The sequence below is a fragment of the Schistocerca piceifrons genome, chromosome 1 (assembly GCF_021461385.2).
Source record: "Schistocerca piceifrons isolate TAMUIC-IGC-003096 chromosome 1, iqSchPice1.1, whole genome shotgun sequence".
Classification (NCBI taxonomy): Eukaryota; Metazoa; Arthropoda; class Insecta; order Orthoptera; family Acrididae; genus Schistocerca; species Schistocerca piceifrons.
Window position 1 is genome coordinate 574,631,822 of NC_060138.1, and position 23,292 is coordinate 574,655,113.

At 38.5% G+C, this 23,292-nt stretch overlaps 1 protein-coding gene across 1 annotated transcript; it reads left to right on the top strand.

The window, feature by feature from the left end:
- Positions 1 to 52: 52 nt before the first annotated feature.
- On the top strand, positions 53 to 22,843 carry LOC124801866 (probable 28S ribosomal protein S23, mitochondrial). The gene is made up of 3 exons (XM_047263105.1): positions 53 to 332; positions 443 to 604; positions 22,454 to 22,843. Exons 1-3 carry the CDS (start codon positions 289 to 291, stop codon positions 22,773 to 22,775), a joined length of 528 nt encoding a protein of 175 aa, XP_047119061.1. The 5' UTR covers positions 53 to 288; the 3' UTR covers positions 22,776 to 22,843.
- The last annotated feature ends 449 nt before the right edge of the window (positions 22,844 to 23,292 follow it).

Below are 23,292 nucleotides of genomic sequence, written 5' to 3' on the forward strand. Positions count from 1 at the left end.
CATGTGTAAACAGGGAGAGCTTCGTTTCACCCGAACGAACTAAGGAAGTGACGTCGAGATGACGTAGCCCAGCGTTCGCGTAAACATCGAGTGTAGCGTGGTATAGAGCCCTTGAAAGTTCGTGTGTTTACAAACACTAGACAACCACGACCGCAGCAGCGTAGCATTATATTTTTGTTGTGAACAATGTTTATGATGTATAGATATCTTATTGGTCTATAGGAGAAAACCATCTCTTCTTCGTAGTGTAACAGAAGTGGTGTTCGAAATATTGCGTCCTTCTGAGACATGGCAAGTAGCAGATTAGAAAAAGTTGGAACTATATATTCAAGGTAAATTTTAGTAGTTTTGCTACTACCTCACATCGTGTGGTCTTAAGTTGCATATGATGACAATAGTGTAGTTCACAGGTAGAAACTATGTCCGTGTTTCTCGTTCGCAGGGTTACCGGTCTTCTGAAGTCTGGTGCCATGAAGAATGAAGATAGACCAATTTGGTACGATGTGTACAAATCCTTTCCACCGAAGTACGAGCCAACCTTCTCCAGACCTGCTCCAAATGTACCTATAAGGAATATCTTTTACCCCGAGGATAATTTGCGAGCGTAAGAATTTCAATTGACTCAAATACTCTGCGCTCTGGGCATGCTTCGGCGATCTCAGTGAGCACTGCACAACGGTAGAATGTTATATACCACGGCAGATCTTGGCGTTATCATGTGAATCGTAAAGATGTTAGAAAACTACATAAAAAACGGCCTCAAGGTGTGCTAATGACATGCTGATTTGGTGCGTGGCTGTAAATGTGCAACAGATGTTTGTGGACAAACTCTGGGGCAATGAAATGAAATGATCGTATGGCATTTATTGGCCGAGATATCCCCTTCAGAGTTCGGCCGCCGTATTGCAAGTTTTTTTTTAGTTGACGCCACTTCGGTGACTTGCGTGTCAATGATGGTGAAAATGGTGATGAAGTACACACAACACCCAGTCCTCTGCAGCAGCTGCATGTCGCTTGCTTTCCAGTGTGCTGATGCTGTCCGCTTGAAATCTTTATTGGAATGATTCACTGATCTCGTAAAGTAGTCTGGGGTCTCGGTTATGTTGGAACAGGACAGTTTGGCTGTGAGTTGATGAATCCAATGTATGTGAAGACGACATAAATACAATATTAACAAATTTCTCTGTAGAGAACCCAAAGGTGTACATTTGCTTCATACATAACGCAATTTCGTTAAATTTAAAGTAGCATGACAAAAGTTTTGAAAAATCTTCATTATTTTATATTCGATGTGCTTTTTCAAGATTCGCTGGAAATTTGAAATCAGTGGAAAGTTTCAAAAATAGGTCATCTCCAACAGAGACCACCTTCTCCAATCAGCCTTCATTGGTGTTGAATGTTAAAACAGTTTTGGAGGTGTAACTATTTTGGCATCCTGTTGGAATAATTTCCTTGGTGTCCCAGCTCTCCCTGTCATTTTGTTGTTCCTGCCCCCCCCCCCCCCCCCCCTCTCTTCTCCTTCCCCCATTCCCTACACCAGAAAGAGTGAGAAATATAGAGAAGAGTAACAACAAATAACAAAATGTGCAAATTTAGGATCTCAAGAAATAACAATAATAGTATGAGTGTGTTGTTGTTTTCAGACCTGAGACAATTTTGATTCATTTATTCATGTTAGCCCAACCTAAACAAGTTCCTTCATCTCTGTTCACCAACTGCAACCCATTGTCATTTCACGCCTACTTAATTTATTCAACCTTGGCCTCTCTGCAATTTTTACTTTTTGGTCATTCCATGTCAAGGTGACCAGAGGTCCCCACTCGACCATCTCCAAATCTAATGAAATTTTGTGGGAAGGTTCTATATGGTCTTTGATGGTTATATAACAAATTTCAGTTCAGTGCCTTCAGTGGTTGAATTCTTAGGAGCTTTTAAAGAGAGGCTATTCATCTTCGCATCGTGTACAAAGGCACAAATGTGCTAAGTTTGGTAGGCATTTTTAAAATTTCTAGCAAACATTTGGTCATGTACATTAATATACACAGACAACTTTCTATGCTGAATCACACCATGACAAAAATGTGAGATTTAGCCACTCCTAAACATAGATACAAGCCTCTAAAGTGGCTAAAAAATTTGTCGCACTATTGTAAGAGCCAAGGTTTGACCAACCACTGCTTGTTTTTGTATGGACCAATCACACCAAAACTTCAGAGGATTATTCCTACCTATGATGTCTTTATATGTATCAAATTTAATTAACATTGGATGCCTAGATGAGACGGTATGCATCTGCAAGTTTGGCCAAAATTTTCTAAGTGCAAATTGTAGCGTATTTTTGGGGGGCAATATCTCAACTGTGTCTTGTTCAATCTATTTTTTTCTTGCCACAGCTGGAAAGAACATACTTAAGCTTTCAAAGCTATATTGTTTAATTTCTGGAGCTTACATACTGATTAGTAAGAATACATTTCAGAAGTTATTATTTTAGCACTTCCTGAAGATCGAGAAGTGAGATATTTTGCTCATTAAGTCCTCTAATAAATTTTTTATTTAGTATATAAATCAGTTTCAAACATTAATTTAACAAATGCCATACACAACACAAGCAAATTTGCAAAACAAAAACACTAAAGAGTCAGCTCCATTTTTGGTTAAATAGTTCTACAATTTTGTCAATGACAGACTGAGGAAAACTGTATTGTCTTCCTGATGATGATGGTGCTTCTAAAGTCATGAAAATATCTTGCTCAGAAATCCAGCAGGTGTCTTTAGCAGTTGGCCAGTGCAAGGAACGAGCAGAACCATGTGGGTTCATAAAGCTGATGAGGACATCATCTTGTTCATATGAAACTTTTCCTACCCACCAAAAATTGTCTTACACCCATGCAACACACTGTCCTGGTTGTAAACTTGCAGTTGAGATTGTTGGAATTTCTTCATCTACTTCAGAGGCATTAACTGTGATTGCTGTAGCATCATTGGAAACTCTTCTTGTTGCTTGATCAAGCTGAACTTTTTCAAAGTTTTTTTTATACGCAAAAAACTATGCCTGGAATACTGTCACCATAGAATTTGAAAAAAATTGTATGGCGTCAATATTTGGTTATCGAAGGGCCTCTGCAAACTAGCACAGGTTGCTAGTCTTTTTGCTGTTCCCACAGTGCCAGCACAAGGCGATTTACTGTGGCTTGTTCCAGAAAAATTCCATTCACCATTGATGGCAAAAATTTTTCATGCATACATAAATTGATGAAATTTTTGAAATTCTTTTATTGAGCTGATGAACCATCACTAAAGAAATAAATATTCTTAATCTTTTCGTTCTTTATCTTTAAATATGCTATTAACATTATTTGAAAGGGGTGGACAGCAATGGCATCATGATGAAGACAGTCACTGATAATACAAATGCTAATACTCTGACATTCTTTGCCACCAAAATAGATAACAAACAGATGTAATGTGGTCCGACTATTCTCCCAATGAAATCCTTGCACAGCATCTTGAACAACAAATGAACAAGTTTCAGCAAAATCCATTAATACAATTAATTCATTTCCTGCAAGATTTCTTTTTAGCTGCTTAAGGTATAAACTTCAGTGTTATGTCACAAAGTGATGGCTTCTTAAACCAGTAAGTTTCCAAATCAGTGCCTCCATGAAACCTTCAACAGTTCTCTGGCATGTCTCTAATGTGCCTCTGTCAGAATGGACACATTGCTTGTATTACATTGCTTCTTCAAGGTCATAATCTTTAAAAGCATCTTTAAGAAAAGCCTCTAGTTGTATTTTTCCTGGACATTTGTTGCAATGTTGCAGTATATAATCTTTTGATTCCAAGCTGCATATAGTTTCTTCTCAAAACCTTGTAGTCGTCTCGGATGGATGTTTCTGAAGCCAACATTAATTTGACATTTTGATAAATTGCACATACACATACTGAATGTGATCTAGAAGCACCAACTGTAGTGCACCATTTCAGCCCGAGCTCACAAAATTTTGAGAAGCTCAGTTCATTTCCATATTGCTTACAATAAGCAAAGAACATTTCTTACAGGTTACAAAGGAGCAGTGGTTCCTGCTTGTGAATCTTTTTCCCAGTTACTCTTACTGCATCATAATCCTTTTAGCTGGGCATAAATGAGAAAACTCATCATCTCCAAACAAGTAAAGACATTTTGTTTTACTTCATCACTGAGCTTTTTCCCATTTTGGTTTGCAGGTGTTGCCAAAATCCAATCTTCCATCTTTAGTTTCCTACACTTTTTCACCATTTTAGTTGAAACAGCAAATTCTTTAGCCATTTTTTTCAATAGTCCAGCTATTTGTGGCCAGGATCAAAATTTGAACTTTACTGCAATTTCTTGAAGCCTGAAGCTTAATCTTAAGTTCTTCAATTAAGGTGTCTTTATCTTTAAGTTTTTGGCACTCTTCCATTTTTATTTGAACAATATCTACTTGGCTCACACCAGCAGCTGTGGCAATTACCTTAGTAATGCTGCCTTGGGCCTTTAGAACTTTGTGCTTTATGTATCCCATTGAATACCTTTTGCTGATCCATTGAAGCTCTAATGGTGACTCTTCAATTGGTGATAATGAAGTATTAACAGTAAAGCAAGCATCAATGACACCCATGTCTTCAGTGGATGGACTTATCCTGGTAAGATGATGTAAAATATACAAATTAGTCCATCAATACATACTGTTTTAGTGCTTACCTTTAGCTACAACAATGATTATTGATTATTCAAACACTCAGTACTCAACACTAAGATTGTACAGTGTCAACACCAAACATCACTCTGCACAGAAAATTGACTCTGTGAAAATTGCTAATAATGAAAGCAATAATTGAAACTGGTGATTCAGCAATGTATCACTGCTGTGAGGATAGAGCCTTAAAAAACTATTGCTGCTTTATAATGCTGATGGAAACTGATTTACAGCACATATATGCACCACCATGCAGTGTGGGATTACAACATTCCAAAGCAACATAACATTCCATTACAATATACTGTAAAATGATGTATAAACACTTCTTATTAGCATAGTTACATTCCCTAAACTACAAGCAAATCTTATACTATTAAAAGACACTACAATGACATTTTTTGATTTACAGCCTCTTCTTCTTCTTCTGCTTTTACGGCCTCATTGGACCACTTCAGTCAATCATTTCTGGTCCTCTTCTTTGGTATTTTCATTCCGATGCTTTTCGTCGTTCCTTATCTGTAAATACCCTTTTCATTGTATGTCGTTTGTCAATTTTTGGTTTAAATCTTATTTCTGTGTCCCTCAACTTCTTTAAATTTGGCGTTTTGTTCTGCAAATCATCCAGAGTTATTTCCAGTTCTTCCATATCCTCTCTTATTTCCTTAAGCCATCCTCCTTGTTGTTTCAAATTCCAGAGTTTCTCAATAATTTTCCTTGATAATCTGGTTTCTGGTGTCCTCAGAATGTGACCACAAAAAGAGATCCTTTTCTTTCGTATAGTATCAGTGATAGGCTCCAGTTCTCTGTATACCACTTCATTTGGAACTATCCGCCATTGCCCAGCTTTTTGATATTTCTTATTTATGCATGTTCTAGCAATTCTTCTCTCTACTTTTAAAATTTTGTCAATTCTGTTTTTCTGGGTGACTTTAAAAAGAGTTTCACTTCCATATGTAACCTCTGGTTGAACCACCGTCTTGTAATGTTTTAATTTTGTTTTAATTGATAGACATTTTTTATTGTACGTAGACCATGTTAGTTTTTGAGCTTTTATCATTTTATTAGTTCTTGCTCGCCATGCAGGTTTCTCATCCAATTTATGTGTTATAATTTCACCCAGGTATTTAAATTGTTTCACTATTTTAATTTCCCTATTGTTCACTGTGATGTGATCTATTACAAGTGGATCCGTTACCATTATTTCAGTCTTTTCAAATGATATCTGGAGTCCTAATTTTTGTGCTATATTTTGTAAGCTTGTTATTTGTTTCGTGGCTTCCTGAATATTATTAGCTAGTAATGCTAGGTCATCAGCAAATCCCAAGCAATTTAGGTTTATTTTATCTTTCTTAGTTCCAATTTTAATATTCATAGGATTTTCCTTGTACCATTCTCTCATTACATATTCAAGAGCACAATTGAATAGCAATGGTGATAAACAATCTCCCTGTCTCAACCCTGTTTTAATCGTAAATGGTTCAGATATTTCTCCTCTAAATTTTACTTTGGATTTGGTGTTTGTTAAGGTTAACTGTATCATTTTTATTAATTTAGGATGAAGTCCAAAATTCCTTAATATTTTCATCATTGAAGATCTATGGATGCAATCATACGCCTTTTTGAAATCTACAAAGGTTATGACTAGTTGTTTTTTGCCTTCTTTCGTCGACATCCATAACTAACTTCAAGGTGATTATCTGTTCTGGGCAGCTTCTCCAGGATCTAAATCCTCCTTGATATTCTCCCAGTTCCAGTTCTAGTTGATCTTTACAGCGGTTGTATAGTATTCTTGACATGATCTTATACGTGCAGTCCAAAAGGGAAATTCCTCTATAGTTGTCTGGATTTAATTTTTCTCCTTTCTTATGTAATGGATGTATTATAGCAGTAGTCCAATTTTCTGGTAATTTCTCTTCATTCCAGATTTTTACTATGCATTGGTGTAATGCTATCTTTACTGGTTCTGCTGCATATTTCCAAAGTTCAGCAAACGTTTGATCTTCTCCACTTGCTTTGTAGTTTTTGAGTTCTTTCAAAGCTCTGTAGATCTCATTAATTGTAGGTGGATTTATATTTTCTGCTGGTGTTTTAATTGGGGTTTCTGTGTTTATCTGAAGAAGTTCTGGGGGATCTTCACAATTTAGTAACTTGTTAAATGTTTCTGCTAGAATTTCTGTATTTTTACTATTGCTATGGGCTAGGTTATTATCTTTATCTTTTAACATTAATGTTGGAGGATCATATCTTTGTAATTGTCTGCCAAATATTTTGTAATAGTCTCTTGAGTTTGTTTTTTCACTATTTGTTTCTATCATTAGAAGTATATCTTTTTGGTACTGACGTTTAACTCTCCTTATTATTTTTTGTGTTGTCTTCCTTTGTTTTGTGTGTTCCAAATATTATTTTTCTGTTTTTTCATTTTGATGCCTTAACCAGGCTTGGTGTCGATCCAACACTGCTTCATCCCATTCATCGTTCCACCACTGGTGTTTTTTCCTTGGATTTATAGGGGCAACTTGTTCAGCTATTTGTTTCAATTTGGGAATTATTTCTTCCAGATCATCTGTTATTTTTATACCCCTGGTTTGTGCTTCATAATCCTCATTTTGTATCAGTTTATGAGGGTCATAGGTTCTCTTCTTCTTCTGGTGGGATTTTTTCTTTGCTAATGGGGTTAATTTAATTTTAATTTTTATCATGTAATGATCTGATCCGGTATCTGTCCCTCTCAGTACTTTCACATTGTAAATTTCCTTGTGGTAATTCTTATCCATGCAGACATGGTCCAGTTGCCATTCTCCTTTTTTCCAGTCTGGATGTTTCCAAGTTTTTAGTTTACTTGGTCTTCTCTTAAAATACGTCGACTTTGAGATCGTGTCATGGTTTCTGCAAAATTCCACTAGTCTTATGCCATTTTTGTTTGTTCTTGTTTGTGCTGTCCATTTCCCTATTATGTCTCTATATCTCTTTTCCCTTCCTAACTGGGCATTGAAGTCTCCAATTAAAATTTTGATGTGATTTTTATTAATGTTATTCGTCGTTTGATCTAAGAGCTCCCAAAATTTTTCTACCTCTTCTCTGTGTTCTTTTTTATTATTTTTATCATTTGTCGGGGCATGGGCATTTATTATTGTGTACATTTTATTTGCAGCTTTTAGCGTTAATGTTGAGAGCCTGGGAGATTGTGCTTTAAATTCTATTACGGACTCTATTATTTTCAGACTCACCACGAATCCTGTTCCAAATTGTGGACACTGTTTCATGACTCTTTTCCCTGGTATTCCCTTATAAATCCTATATCCTTGTGATTCTATCGGCTCCTGATCAGTATTTCTCATTTCTTGAAGTCCGGTTATGAGAATCCCCTTGCGATCCATTTCATCTGTCAGAATTTTGAGTTTGCCTGGTTGTATGAGGGAATTTATATTGTGTGTCGCAATGTAGTTTATTTGTCCTGTCTTGAGTTTTGGTCGTCTGTCCGTTTTGGGTATTTTCAGATGCTCCGACTCATCCAAGTTATCTTTCAGGTGACTGCCCACCGTATCCGAGTGCAGTCTTCCTTGGTTATTGCCAAGCGGTGGATTATTCCTTGAAAGATTTCCTTCCATGTTTGACTTTCAAAGGTAGTGAACCTTGTATGGAGCAAGCTCCGAGTTACAACTACGGTTGTTAGCCGTAGCTTCATATTGTATTAATTTTTTGTATTTATCGATAATCCATTTTCCCCACTTTTGATAGGTATTCTTACTATCAATATGCGAGATCCAAAAATGGGAATAGCTTCTCATTCTTCTTACCAAAGTTAAATATTAGCTATTGGCTGCTCTTCTTTTTACTTTTTTGTACACTTTCATGTAGGATTGTTTACCTGCCTCTCAACGAAAGAGATTAATGGTGCTTGGCTATTGATATTTGTATCTTGAGCCAGTAAATCGTAAAACTGTATTTCTTTGTCACCAGTGTTACTCTCTCTTGGGTGGATTGTGTAACCATCATCTCTGGATGCCTTTGGAAAATACATTTGGTTCAGTGTGTTACGCAACATTGTCCATGCTACCCATTCTCATTTTAAAAGAGTGCTTCTTCCAGTATGTGGCTGGCTGGTACTATCAATAGCCTATATCATCACCAGTAAATTGAAGTGCAATATTTTGTAACCTTCAGTGGTGCAGCTTACCTCTGTAGTACTTACTGTGGGCACCCGATGGGAACATAGGATTACGGTATAGTTTTGCTCCAACTTTGAAGGTAATCTTCACCAAGATTATCATGTGTTCATACTCTTTGTAATTATTTAATTAAACATAACTCAGTTTTGTATGGCAATAGTTCCTTTGCTAGTACCTGTCTGCCCAGCCAATTTAACAATATTTCTTCCATTCAGAAATTAAGAATGTTCTCATACATATTAATGTCTGGTTACAGCCACCTATCTGTACCAAGTATTATGTTTGCATTTATGGTTGATGAGTAAGAGAAATTCTGAGCTGCTTCCCTGAATGCATTTGCAGTTAACTAATGTTATGTAACATTTTCTTTTTCCTGACCTGCAAGACTGTGTATTACTCCCATCCACACCCTTTCTTTTCCAACCCCCCCCCCCCCCCCCCCACATACATACTAAATACAGATAACTCATTATTTTGTCTATAGAGCTTCATACTTATTCCTTATTGGCCCTACAGAGGGTTTCTCTAACTTAAGATGTGTTCATTTACATGCCACACATTCTCTGCTATCTGAGTAGCTGCTTTCCAGGTGTAGTGCATGACTGACATCTTCAGGAAGACCCAAAAATTTCTGCCTTAGTGTGCAGGTCTAGCTATATGAAAGCACAATAATCACAGATTTGATAATTTTCAAGTTCTGTGGTTTGTTGTTTAAATGTCTCCAGTTTAAGCTGATTACCTGAATCCAAGCCATTTCCTGAAGACATACATTTAATTTCAGTCGCATGAAACATACATACACATATTTCATCTTCAGCAATGAGTAATGTTTTAGGTGATACTTATGATTTTGGATGATTCATATTTATCACTAGGACTGGAGTAATGTTGCAGATTTAGAGACATAAAGGACATCAGTTCTTTTTTATTTATTTATTGTTCCGTGGGACCAAATTAAGGAGAAGTCTCCATGGTCATGGAAGGAGTCAATACATGAAATTATAACACGATATTAGAAACAGATAAAATGAAATATAAAAAAACATATTCAGGTGACAAGTCGTAAATTTAAATAAAGAAAAGCAACAATGTAACACTGGAATTTGCTTAATTTTTTAGCTCTTCCAGGAGCTCCTCGACAGAATAGAAGGAGTGAGCCATGAGGAAACTCTTCAGTTTAGACTTAAAAGTGTTTGGGGTACTGCTAAGATTTTTGAGTTCTTGTGGTAGCTTATTGAAAATGGATGGAGCAGAATACTGCACTCCTTTCTGCACAAGAGTCAAGGAAGTGCATTCCACATGCAGATTGGATTTCTGCCTAGTATTAACTGAGTGAAAGCTGCTAACTCTTGGGAATAGGCTAATATTGCTAACAACAAACGACATTAAAGAAAATATATACTGTGAGGGCAGTGTCAGAATTCCCAGACTATTGAATAGGGGTCGACAAGAGGTTCTCGAACATACACCACATATAGCTCGAACAGCCCGTTTTTGAGCCAAAAATACCCATTTTGAATCAGAAGAACTACCCCAAAAAATAATACCATACGACATAAGCGTATGGAAATATGCGAAGTAGACTACTTTTCGTGTTGAAGTGTCACTTATTTCAGATACTGTTCTAATGGTAAATAAAGCAGCATATAGTTTCTGAACAAGGTCCTGAACATGGGCTTTCCACAACAGCTTACTATCTATCCGAACTCCTAGGAACTTGAACTGTTCCGTCTCGCTTATAATATGCCCATTCTGTCTGATCAAAATATCAGTTCTTGTTGAATTGTGTGTTAGAAACTGTAAAAACTGAGTCTTACTGTGATTTAGCATCAAATTATTTTCCACAAGCCACTAACTTATTTCATGAACTACGTTATTTGATACTGTTTCAATATTACACACAAGATCCTTCACTATCAAGCTGGTGTCATCAGCAAACAGAAATATTTTTGAATCACCTGTAATACTAGAAGGCATATCATTTATATAAATAAGAAACAGCAGTGGCCCCATCACCGACCCTTGGGGAACGCCCCACTTAACAGTGCCCCGTTGGGACCGAACATCACTACCACTCTCAATATTGCGGAGAATTACCCTCTGCTTTCTGTTCTTAAAGTAAGACGCGAACCAATTGTAAGCTACTCCCCTTACTCCATAATAGTCCAACTTCTGCAGTAACATTTTGTGGTCAACACAGTCAAAAGCCTTCGTTAAATCAAAGAAAACACCTAGCGTTCGCAACCTTTTATTTAATCCGTCCAAAACCTCACAGAGAAAAGAGAATATAGCATTTTCAGTTGTTAAACCATTTCTAAAACCAAACTGAACATTTGACAGCAAATTATGTGAATTTAAATGCTCCACTAACCTTGCATATACAACCTTCTCGATAACTTTAGCAAACACCGATGGCATAGAAATAGGTCTATAATTGTCAACATTATCCCCGTCTCCCTTTTTATAAAGTGGCTTCACTACTGAGTACTTTAATCGGTCAGGAAACCGACCACTCCTAAAGGAAAAGTTACATATATGGCTAAGTACTGGGCTAACATACATAGAACAATACTTCAGTATTCTGCTAGATACCCCATCATATCCATGAGAGTTCTTGGTCTTTAGTGATTTAATTATTAACTCAATCTCCCTCTTGTCAGTATCATGGAGGAGCATTTCAGGTAACAGTCTCGGAACACTTTTTTCTAAGAGCGCTATATGATTCCCTGTTGGGACTAGGTTTCTATTTAGTTCACCTGCTATATTCAGAAAGTGATTATTAAATACTGTACATATATGCGACTTATCAGTAACACGGACATTCCCACTACGCACTGATTCTATATCCTCGACCTGTCTCTGCAGACCAGCCACTTCCTTTACGACTGACCATACGGTTTTAATTTTATCCTGAGACTTAGCTATTCTATCTGCATACCACATACTTTTTGCCTTCCTAATAACATTTTTAAGCACCTTACAATACTGTTTGTAATGGGCTGCTGCATTTAGATTTTGACTGTTTCTAACGTTTTGATATAATTGCCACTTTGTTCTACAAGATATTCTTATCCCTCTAGTCAGCCACCCAGGCTGCCTGTTTGTGCTAGTACCCTGTTTTGAACATTCTAACGGAGCATGAGAAAAGTCTTGAGAAAAGCATTATATTTATCGTTACTGTATCAGCGCTATAAACATCTTGCCACTCTTGTTCCTTGATAAGGTTTACAAAGGTCTCTACAGCAACTGGATCAGCTTTCCTAAACAGCTGATGACTATATTTAACACGTGTTGCAGCACAAAAATCTTTTAGAGTTAAAATTTGTGCATCATGATCTGAAAGGCCATTCACCTTTTTGCTAACAGAATGCCCTTCTAGTAATGAAGAATGAACAAAAATGTTGTCTATGGTTGTTCTACTGTTCCCTTGCACTCTCGCTGGAAAGAATACGGTTTGCATAAGATTATATGAATTAAGGAGGTCTACCAGCATCCTCTTCCTTGCACAATCACTTATACAATTAATATTGAAGTCACCACATATAACTAACTTTTTGTATTTCCTATAAAGTGAACCAAGAACCTCCTCTAGCTTTAGCAAAAATGTTGTGAAATCGGAGTCTGGGGATCTATAAATAACAACAGTTAGAAGTTTAGCTCCGTTAAATTTAACCACACCTGCACAACATTCAAACACCTTTTCAGTGCAATTCTTTGAAACATCAATTGACTCAAATGGGATGCCGTTTTTCACATACATGGCTACTCCCCCACACTGCAAAGAGCTCCTCGAAAAGCTCCCAGCCAACCTGTATCCTGGTAAAGGAAGCCTCTGAATCATCTCCTTATTTAAGAAGTGTTCAGATATACCAATAATTTCAGAGTCAACATCTGTAAGCAGTTCACTAACTTTATCTCTAATACTTTGTATATTTTGATGAAATATACTAATTCCCTCATTACTCGGATACCTAAGCTTTGTCAAAAGTGGTTCCTTTGTTAGAGAGACTTCCCTTAAGCAGGAATACATATCAGCTGACTTCAATCTAAAAAAGGTGCAGCTCTAACACCCACTACTGTAGGAATTTTCCCATGAGTGATCCCACCAACCCCACCTATGCTGTCACCTATAAGCTTTGCCAACCTCCCCTTCCCATACCTGTTGAGGTGCAGGCCATGTCTAGTGAAACCCGTCCTGCTGATAGACTCCACCGACACCACTGAAATGTGACCCATGCTTTCTGTCATCAGCGCACCCCCAAGTCTCATGTTATTACGCCTGACGGCTGTATTAAGATGAGGCTGATCGTGGCGCTGAAACAGTTCCACGAAATGCACATTCGTGTTGCCAGTCTGAGTGGCTATCTTTTCCGGGTCACCATCTATGTCATACTTCCCATCCCTATCAGTACTGTTACCAGCCCCACCCACAATCACAACCTGATCCTCTTTAGTAAAATCCCTACATAACCCCCCTATGTTAACAGTCACCTGAGCCAATCCTGCATTAGGCTTCACAATGCTGGTGACCTGGTACTCACTCCCCAGCACTTCCTGCAACTGCTGGCCTACACCTCTGCCATGAGAACTACCTAACAGCAGAACCTTCTTCTTCCTCTTCGACTTTGCAACTGTTCTAGCCACCGTAACTACTGAGGTCTGCTGCGTACTTCCTACATCTACAGCTACTAGAGATTCCTCTCCACTAGACTCTGACAGTTGGTCATATCTATTGTAAACACCAATAGTAAAACTATCTGAAAATCTTCTTCTCCTAGCAGATCTCTTGCCAACAGCCAGCTCCCATTCCCCAACCCCCTTCTCCCTCCTCATCCTATCTAGCTCCTCCTGTGCGTTTTTCAACTGCACCTGAAGGGCACAGATCTTACGCTCCTGCTTCTCTATCAACTTACTCTTGCTACATAACCTGCAGTTCCAGGAGAGGATCTCACCAGAATGCCCACTGGCTTCCCCACTGCATTCCCCCCCCCCCCCCCCCCCCAGTGAAAATACTTTGAACAAGTCTCACACCGCAATCCACTACTCACAAACCTACGGCAAAGCCCACACTTCTCACTCATGGTAAAATTTTACTTTTTCTAAGTTCCGCTGCTACAATAAGAAGATGTTAAAAACCTGACTACAATAAACACAAACTTACTCTACAAGGGAAGTAACTACTATTATTAACAGTATTAATAAACAACAAATGTGAATAAAACAAAAGACTAATACAGAAAGAGAATAAAACGTCTAATGAGACTGTAACAAAGCTGAAAACAGTTCCCAAAAGGTTCTTCTGAAATTATTTCACCAGAAAACATTAAAAACTCTGGTTGAAGACTACTATAGTTCCTAAATAAACCACTATACACAAACAATTAATTAGTACTTAGCTTTCGATGCGCCGCTACAGCTGTAACTGGTCAGCGCGGAATGTAAACACAGGTGAGAGGTTACGTTGCTCAATGCGAAACACTCACAAAGTTCTTATGTTTGGCACGGTGTAGCATATGTCTATATTAACAAATGTGTGGTTCTTCAGTGGGTACAGGTGTGAGGAATGGACACTGTTCATGAACAGAGAATTCAGATATTAATTTATTCTACATGTTGTTGTTGTGGTCTTCAGTCCTGAGACTGGTTTGATGCAGCTTTCCATGCTACTCTATCCTGTGCAAGCCTCTTCATCTCCCAGTACCTGCTGTAGCCTACATCCTTCTGAATCTGCATAGTGTATTCATCTCTTGGTCTCCCTCTACGATTTTTACCCTCCATGCTGCCCTCCAGTACTAAATTGGTGATCTCTTGATTCCTCAGAACATATCCTACCAACCGGTCCCTTCTTCTAGTCAAGTTGTGCCACAAACTCCTCTTCTCTCCAATTCTATTCAATACCTCCTCATTAGTTATGTGATCTACCCATCTAATCTTCAGCATTCTTCTGTAGCACCACATTTCAAAAGCTTCTATTCTCTTCTTGTCCAAACTATTTATCGTCCACGTTTCACTTCCATTCATGTCTACACTCCATACAAATTACTTTCAGAAACGACTTCCTGACACTTAAATCAATACTCGACGTTAACAAATTTCTCTTCTTCAGAAACGCTTTCCTTGCCATTGCCAGTCTACATTTTATATCCTCTCTACTTCGACCATCGTCAGTTATTTTGCTCCCCAAAAAGCAAAACTGCTTTACTACTTTAAGTGTCTCATTTCCTAATCTAATTCCCTCAACATCACCCGACTTAATTCGACTACATTCCATTATCCTCATTTTTGCTTTTGTTGATGTTCATCTTATACTCTCCTTTCAAGACACTGTCCATTCCGTTCAACTGCTCTTCGAAGTCCTTTGCTGTCTCTGACAGAATTACAATGTCATCGGCGAACCTCAAAGTTTTTATTTCTTCTCCATGGATTTTAATACCTACTCCGAACTTTTCTTTTGTTTCCTTTACTGCTTGCTCAATATACAGATTGAATAACATCAGGGAGAGGCCACAACCCTGTCTCACTCCCTTCCCAACCACTGCTTCCCTTTCATGTCCCTCAACTCTTATAACTGCCATCTGCTTTCTGTACAAATTGTAAATAGCCTTTCGCTCCCTGAATTTTACCACTGCCATCTTCAGAATTTGAAAGAGAGTATTCTAGTCATCATTGTCAAAAGCTTTCTCTAAGTCTACAAATGCTAGAAACGTAGGTTTGTCTTTCCTTAATCTATCTTCTAACATACGTTGTAGGGTCAGTATTGCCTCACACATTCCAATATTTCTGCGGAAACCAAACTGACCTTCCCTGAGATCGGCTACTACCAGTTTTTCCATTCGTCTGTAAAGAATTCCCGTTAGTATTTTGCAGCTGTGACTTATTAAACTGATAGTTTGGTAATTTTCAAACCTGTCAACACCTGCTCTCTTTGGGATCGGAATTATTATATTCTTCTTAAAGTCTGAGGGTATGTCGCCTCTCTCATGCATCTTACTCACCAGATGGTAGAGTTTTGTCCTCTCCGAAGTCTGTCAGTAGTGCTAATGGCATGTCGTCTACTCCCATAGCCTTGTTTCGACTCAGGTCTTTAGTGCTCTGTCAACGTCTTCACGCAGTATCGTATCTCCCATTTCATCTTCATCTACATCCTTTTCCATTTTCATAATATTGTCCTCAAGTACATCGCCCTTATATAGGCCCTCTATATACTCCTTCCACCTTTCTGCTTTCCCTTCTTTGCTTAGAACTGGGTTTCCATCTGAGCTCTTGATATTCATGCAAGTGGTTCTCTATTCTCCAAAGGTCTCTTTAATTTTCTTGTAGGCAGTATCTATCTTACCCCTCATGAGATAAGCCTCTACATCCTGACATTTGTCCTCTAGCCATCCCTGCTTAGCCATTTTGCACTTCCTGTCGCTCTCATTTTTGAGACGTTTGTATTCCTTTTTGCCTGCTTCACTTGCTGCACTTTTGTATTTTCTCCCTTCATCAATTAAATTCAGTATCTCTTCTGTTACCCAAGGATTTCTACTATCCCTCATCTTTTTACCTACTTGATCCTCTGCTGCCTTCACTATTTCATTCCTCAAAGCTACCCATTCTTCTTCTACTGTATTTCTCCCCCCCCCCCCCCCCCCCATTCCTGTCAATTGTTCCCTTATGCTCTCCCTGAAACTCTGTACAACCTCTGGTTTAGTCAGTTTATCCAGGTCCCATCTCCTTAAATTCCCACCTTTTTGCAGTTTCTTCAGTTTTAATCTACAGTTCATAACCAATAGATTGTGGTCAGAGTCCACATCTGCCCCTGGAAATGTCTTACAACTTAAAATCTGGTTCCTGAATCTCTGTCTTACCATTATATAATCTATCTGAAACCTTTTAGTAACTCCAGGGTTCTTCCATGTATACAATCTTCTTTCATGATTCTTCAACCAAGTTTTAGCTACGCTTAAGTTATGCTCTGTGCAAAATTCTACCAGACGTCTTCCTCTTTCATTTCTTAGCCGCAATTCATATTCACCTACTACGTTTCCTTCTCTTCCTTTTCCTACTGTCGAATTCCAGTCACCCATGACTATTAAATTTTCATCTCCCTTCACTACCTGAATAATTTCTTTTATCTCATCATACATTTCATGAATTTCTTCATCATCTGCAGAGCTAGTTGGCATATAAACTTGTACTACTGTAGTAGATGTGGGCTTCATGTCTATCTTGCCCACAATAATGGGTTCACTATGCTGTTTGTAGTAGCTTACCTGCACTCCTATTTTTTTTATTCATTATTAAACCTACTCCTGCATTACCCCTATTTGATTTTGTGTTTATAACCCTGTAGTCACCTGACCAAAAGTCTTGTTCCTCCTGCTACCGAACTTCACTAATTCCCACTATATCTAACTTTATCCTATCCATTTCCCTTTTTAAATTTTCTAACCTACCTGCCTGATTAAGGGATCTGACATTCCACACTCCGATCCGTAGAACACCAGTTTTCTTTCTTCTGATAACAATGTCCTCTTGAGTAGTCGCCGCCCAGAGATCCGAATGGGGGACTATTTTACCTCCGGAATATTTTTCCCAAGAGGACGCCAACATCATTTAATCATACAGTAAAGCTGCATGCCCTCGGGAAAAATTACGGCTGTAGTTTCCCCTTGCTTTCAGCCGTTCGCAGTACCAAAACAGCAAGGCCGTTTTGGTTAGTGTTACAGGGCCAGATCAGTCAATCATCCATACTGTTGCCCCTGCAACTACTGAAAAGGCTGCTGCCCCTCGTCAGGAACCACATGTTTGTCTGGCCTCTCAACAGATACCCCTCCGTTGTGGTTGCACCTACGGTATGGCTGTCTGTATCGTTGAGGCATGTAAGCCTCCCCACCAACGGCAAGGTCCATGGTTCAGGGGGGGGGGGGGGGGGGGTTATTCTACATCTAAGATCAAATAGTAAAAATAATAAATAACTTTGTTGCTGTAGTTGGAATGTCAGCTGCTAATAGTAGTTTTGATTGTTTAAATACATACAGATACTGCAGATTTATAAATCAGTCAGTCTTCAGTTCAATAACTATTCAGTAGATCATGAGCCCTGGCCACTATGGAAGTCTGTAAATGTTAATCAACTGGCAAACATACAAAATGGAGTCAGTGCAAGTATGTTTGAACTTAAGTACACCCGCTGCTGAAGCTCCAGAGAGGGGGTGCTTGCATCTCATTGGCAGTGGTGTAATCATTCATGGTAGTGTGCTTGTGTTGCCGTGCTTGCTGTAGGAAAGGTGGCAGCGTAACTGGCGTTGCTCGAATTTGGATATGTGGCCGATACTGCCTCTCTCCCTCACTAACTTGGAGGGTGTGGGTGAAGGCGTATGCTGTGTATAGTGATGAGGCTGGGTATGTGTCTGGGGGCAGAGCAGACCGAACCGTATCCAGACACTGCAGCTTGCAAGCACCAGGGAAACTGCCTTGGAAAGCCAGGCGCATGATGTGTCCGACGACTTGGAGGGTGCCGGCAACTAGCTGATGGTGACAGCATTGATATCCTTGGAAGAGATGACCTGCAACATTGGCAGCAATGGCAGTGCAGGTGGGCAGGCAGAGACTTCCATCACTGACTTGGCCATGGGTTGAGACACCCGCTCGGTTAGCTGCATAGGAGGATGCATTTGCATCAGACAGATGTGGCTGCATCACAGTGGCCGGACGTCATGCTGTGAAGAAATCTAAAACAGTTTGATCTACTGCAGGATCACTGAATTCGTGGTGCCATAGCTGATTTTGATGGTGCTGATGTATACCTGCACTACCACGAATGTTGTACTGTGCTCTGTCAGCTGATCTGAGAACAATGCTGGATCTCCATAGTTGTGGCTTGTTGTACACTTGATATTGAACTCTGACATTTGGGTGCAACTTCATGCTGAAGTCTGAAGCTGGATCAGAGCAAATGCAGCAAAGTTCTGTGGCATCTCCCATGCAAACATTCTGTCAGAAAATTGTTGGGAGCTAGCAAAGTGTTATGTAAACTCAGAAACATCTTTATGTGAATGTGAAACTCGAAGTTTTGACATTTGTGTCGTGAACATTTGAACAAAACTTTGGTCATGCCAGTAGACTGTGGCAAAAACATTGCTGTCCTGACATGCTGTATTCCATTGCACGTGTAAAATTGTTAAAATTCCTTGGAAGGAAAACAAGGTTCATTGCCAGAAACAATTGTTTAGTGGGATAACAAAAGGATATTTGTAGTTGGCATCGACAATAACTGACCAACCTGTTTACCAAGAGGGGCCAGCAGAGTCTATATGGAGGCATCGCCATGCAGTATCAGAATGCGGCTAGGAGAAAAAGTCCTGGCGCAGAGCAGCCTGATTGTCGTCCACCCAAGCATGACATTTTGCTGTCACGAATTCTGTTTCCTTATCTAAACCAAGCCATGTACAATGTTGGTGCACCAGCTGCTTAGTGCGAACTGTTCCTGAATGAACTCTGTGTAGATGACTTAAAACTTGCTGTTGCAATGAGGTGAGGATTAACACTCTTGTTTGGTCTTTGGGCATGAGAAGCAGAATCACATCATTCAGAAGAGAGAAACTGTTGCAGTACACAAAGTATTTTCACACTAAGGAGTCAGGAATACATTTCTGAAAGCATGGCCAACCTTTGTGAATGTAACTTTCTAGCAATGGTAGTGATTGGTCACGCTCCGTGGCTTGCACTATCTGCTGTGAATCACCAGGAAAAGAATCCAGTGATTGCAAACCACTAGAATCAGTAAGTACAAAAGAAGATTCCAGTGCATCGAATGCTGCATCTGTGCTGACAGGTAAACGAGACAGTGTTTCAGCGTGTGTGTGTGTTGCACTGTTGGGCGATACAGAATTTCATACTGATAATTTGACAATAATAGCAAACAACAATGAAGCTTTTGTGCTGCGTGGTTGGCAACTTGTTTCGATGGATGAAACCTTGCAGTCATAGGCTAGTGGTCCGTGACCAGGAATAATTTTCTGTCAACACATAATGATGTAATTGGGTGACACCATATATTATAGCCAGGGCTTCCTTCTCCGGCTGACTAATTAATCTGAGCACTGTTCAAATTTTGAAGCAAATGCGATGGGGTGTTCTGTTTTGCCAATTTTATGGGACGAAACCACACCAACACCATGGGATGAGGCATTGACCACAAGCACAAGTGGTCTGATAAAGCAACGTTGACAAAGTAGTGCATTTTTCAGTCTTTGAAAAGCTTAGTCATAGTCTTTTGACCACTGGAACAGAACATTTTTAGATCTGAGGTGATTCAGAGGCATGGCAATTTGTGCTTCATTAGGAATGAACTCCAAGTAGTGAGTCAGTTTTCCAAAAATAGCTTGCAGTTCATGTAAATTCTTAAGAGATGGCAGTTGCTGAATTGCTTGCAAATGTTTCATCATAGGACGAGCATAATTGGCATCAATGATATGCCCTAAGTATTCAATGATTGTGTTAAAAAAAGAACATTTCTGCAAGGTATGTTTGAGGCCCACAAACTTGAAAAAGACAGTCCAAATTTTTAAGGTGTTGTTCCGCTGTTCATCCAGATGTCATCAAAATAATTAAAGCTAGAAGACATATTGGACGTTACTTGTTAAAGGAATTTTTGGAACAACACAGGTACAGAAGCCTTTCAGGAAGATAGGCATTGATATTCAAACATGCCGACATCAATATTCACAACAAAAATATTCTTTGTCTCTTCATCCAGTGGTAATTGATGATAGGTTTCAGTAAGATCAATTTTTGAGAAGAACTGTCTTCCCTCTAGGTGATCCAAAAATTTTGTCTACACATTGTCTGTCGAACAAATGTTGATACATGTCACAGAGTTGTTGAATTGTGGCATGGGAAACTTTTGTGTCAGTGACATGCACATTGTCCTGCACATCCTATCGGTAGGAATCAAACACAGCCATGCTGAAAATATTTGGACTTGCCCGTGAGCAAACTACAGTGAAAGGGACTTCCTTAGTCATGTTTTTGTATTTTGCAGGTAAGCAGTGAGTTGCAAGCACTAAAACACTATCATTTTATATGTGGTGAGATGCAGACTTGATTTTTGCAAAGGTGGTTGGCCAAATTTCTTATGTGTTAAGCAGTAGTTTTTCATAGGTTAAGCGACGTGACAGAAGCTCCAGTAGCTAGTTGAAAGGGCACTGACTGATTACAAATTTGCAGTTTAATCCACATCGTATGATGTGTTTTCTGAATACAATTGTCCATTCTGTGTTTTGGAAAACTGTCCTCTGTTTTGCTTGCATCTCATTGGCAGTGGTGTAATCATTCATTGCAGTGCCCTCGTGTTGTGTTGGCGGCTGTAGATAATGTGGTGGGCTAACTGGCAGCACACGCATTTGACTGTGTGGCCGACAAGATAGCAGTCGGTACTGCAGATACATAGGATGGAAACTTCAAAATTTAAACTGGTATAAACACATTTTGGAACTCCTAAAAAATCGTAGTCAGCCACATTTGCACTTAAAATCATTGCAAATTGTGGGAAGACAAATCAGTAAATTAAAATTTTTTGCATATTGACATTCAACAATGTCATATGGAATTAAGAAAGAAAGTCTTCATAGCTCAATAATGTGCTGTAAGAATAATATGTGGTGATTATCCCTGATCATCTTGTAGACATCTGTTTAAGAAACATTGTGTGTTCAGCATGTAGCCATGTTTACCATTTAATTTATTATGTGACTGTAAAATTATTCATTCCACAACATTAAGATTTTGTGTGCAAAACGATCCATGGAACATGAAACTAATTAACTTTGATTATAAAAGTAACATATACTTTGTCCATTGCACAGGGAATGACTGTTAATAACCGCAGAAATGTGATCAACTTGAAATCAGTATCAAGCATGCAAGACACATGTATCCTCTTGGAAAGCAACTTTGAGCCTCTTACAAGTTAGTCAGATGGTTATGCTACTTTCTAGATACTTTGAAAAAGAATAGTACAAAAACATGGTGAGCTAACTTTTATCCTACATGATAATTGTATTTATTCTGAGTCCATACATAAAATAACTTTATAAACATATACAGATAGTGATCAAAACACAGCTCCTCTCTTGTACACTAACTAATATCCTCATTGGAAAATGGACCTAAAAACACCACATTAATAAAACACTGTTGCTATGGGTTGTTAATATATTCAGTATTCTGTCACCTGGAGAAAATATGTTACTTTTCTACAGGCAAGAAGCAAAAATTTACAGTGAAAGGTCCTGGCTGTAGAGGCAGTGAATAGGAAGTCCCAGAAAAGTTGTTTGGACACTGGGACAAGTGTTGCAATATAAAAATTCCATATATCTGATACCTGTATGTGTATTTGTCTGTGTACGCATTTTTCCATGTTTACTGTAATATGTACTTGCTTTTTCCTAGAAAAGCCAGTTGATTTGAAGAATTTTTGTCATTTTTGTTATTTTCTTTTTCTTAAGATTTCCCTTTTGATTGTATTTTGTCTCAAAATAAAATGACATCTTGATATCATAGCTTAAATTCTTTTTTCAGACGCTTCCACAAGGAATATTCCAATCTCATGACAACAGTTAACATCGCTGATGAGAGCAGAAGTTCAGTGACACAGAAGTTTCTGTCATTGTATAAAAAACTAGAAGAGGAAGGAAATACTGCTGAAGAGGATTTGTTTTTGTCAGCTGTTGAGTTGCTGGAAGCTGAGAGAGAAAGCAGAGTGAAGCAAGAAGAGAAGAATTTTGGAGAAGATCATGGAGAGGAAAAAAGTGATTTGGTTTCATCATTCAAAGCAGCTCAAAGAGAAATGGATAGAAGTGGCACTGAAAAATTAAAACTTTCTGAAATTTTGAAAGAATAGTGTTTATTGCCATGTAATGTACAAACCTGTTGTAAAAATGACTAGAATCAAATGTAGTGTTAAGATGTTTTATTGGTATTATTGCTTGAAAACTCTGACTCATTGAAATATGCCCGTTATGTTGAATGAACATTACAATGAACAATATTCACATGGAACAGTAACGAAGACTGGCTATATTTACTTGTGAAGCTCCTTGGGGTTGATTGATGGATACTTTGTGAAGGATTTGTTTACACATGTTTATTAGCAAACAACAACCATGAAGGAACCATCAGAATATTTTAAATTCTGCTGCAATCCTTTACAAATAATGAGGATGTTATAAGTCATCAATATCAGTGGTTCTCATTGCAGTTTTATTTATTATTGTGTCTTGTAAAATCCAGTTCCAAACTTTAATCTGACACTTGCAAACAAAAATGTGGGCTTTGGATGTGATCATTTCACATTTTTTGCAAAGAGGGGTGGGTTATAGTTTTATCGTTTGTAATTGTTCCCTATTTGGGATTGTTTG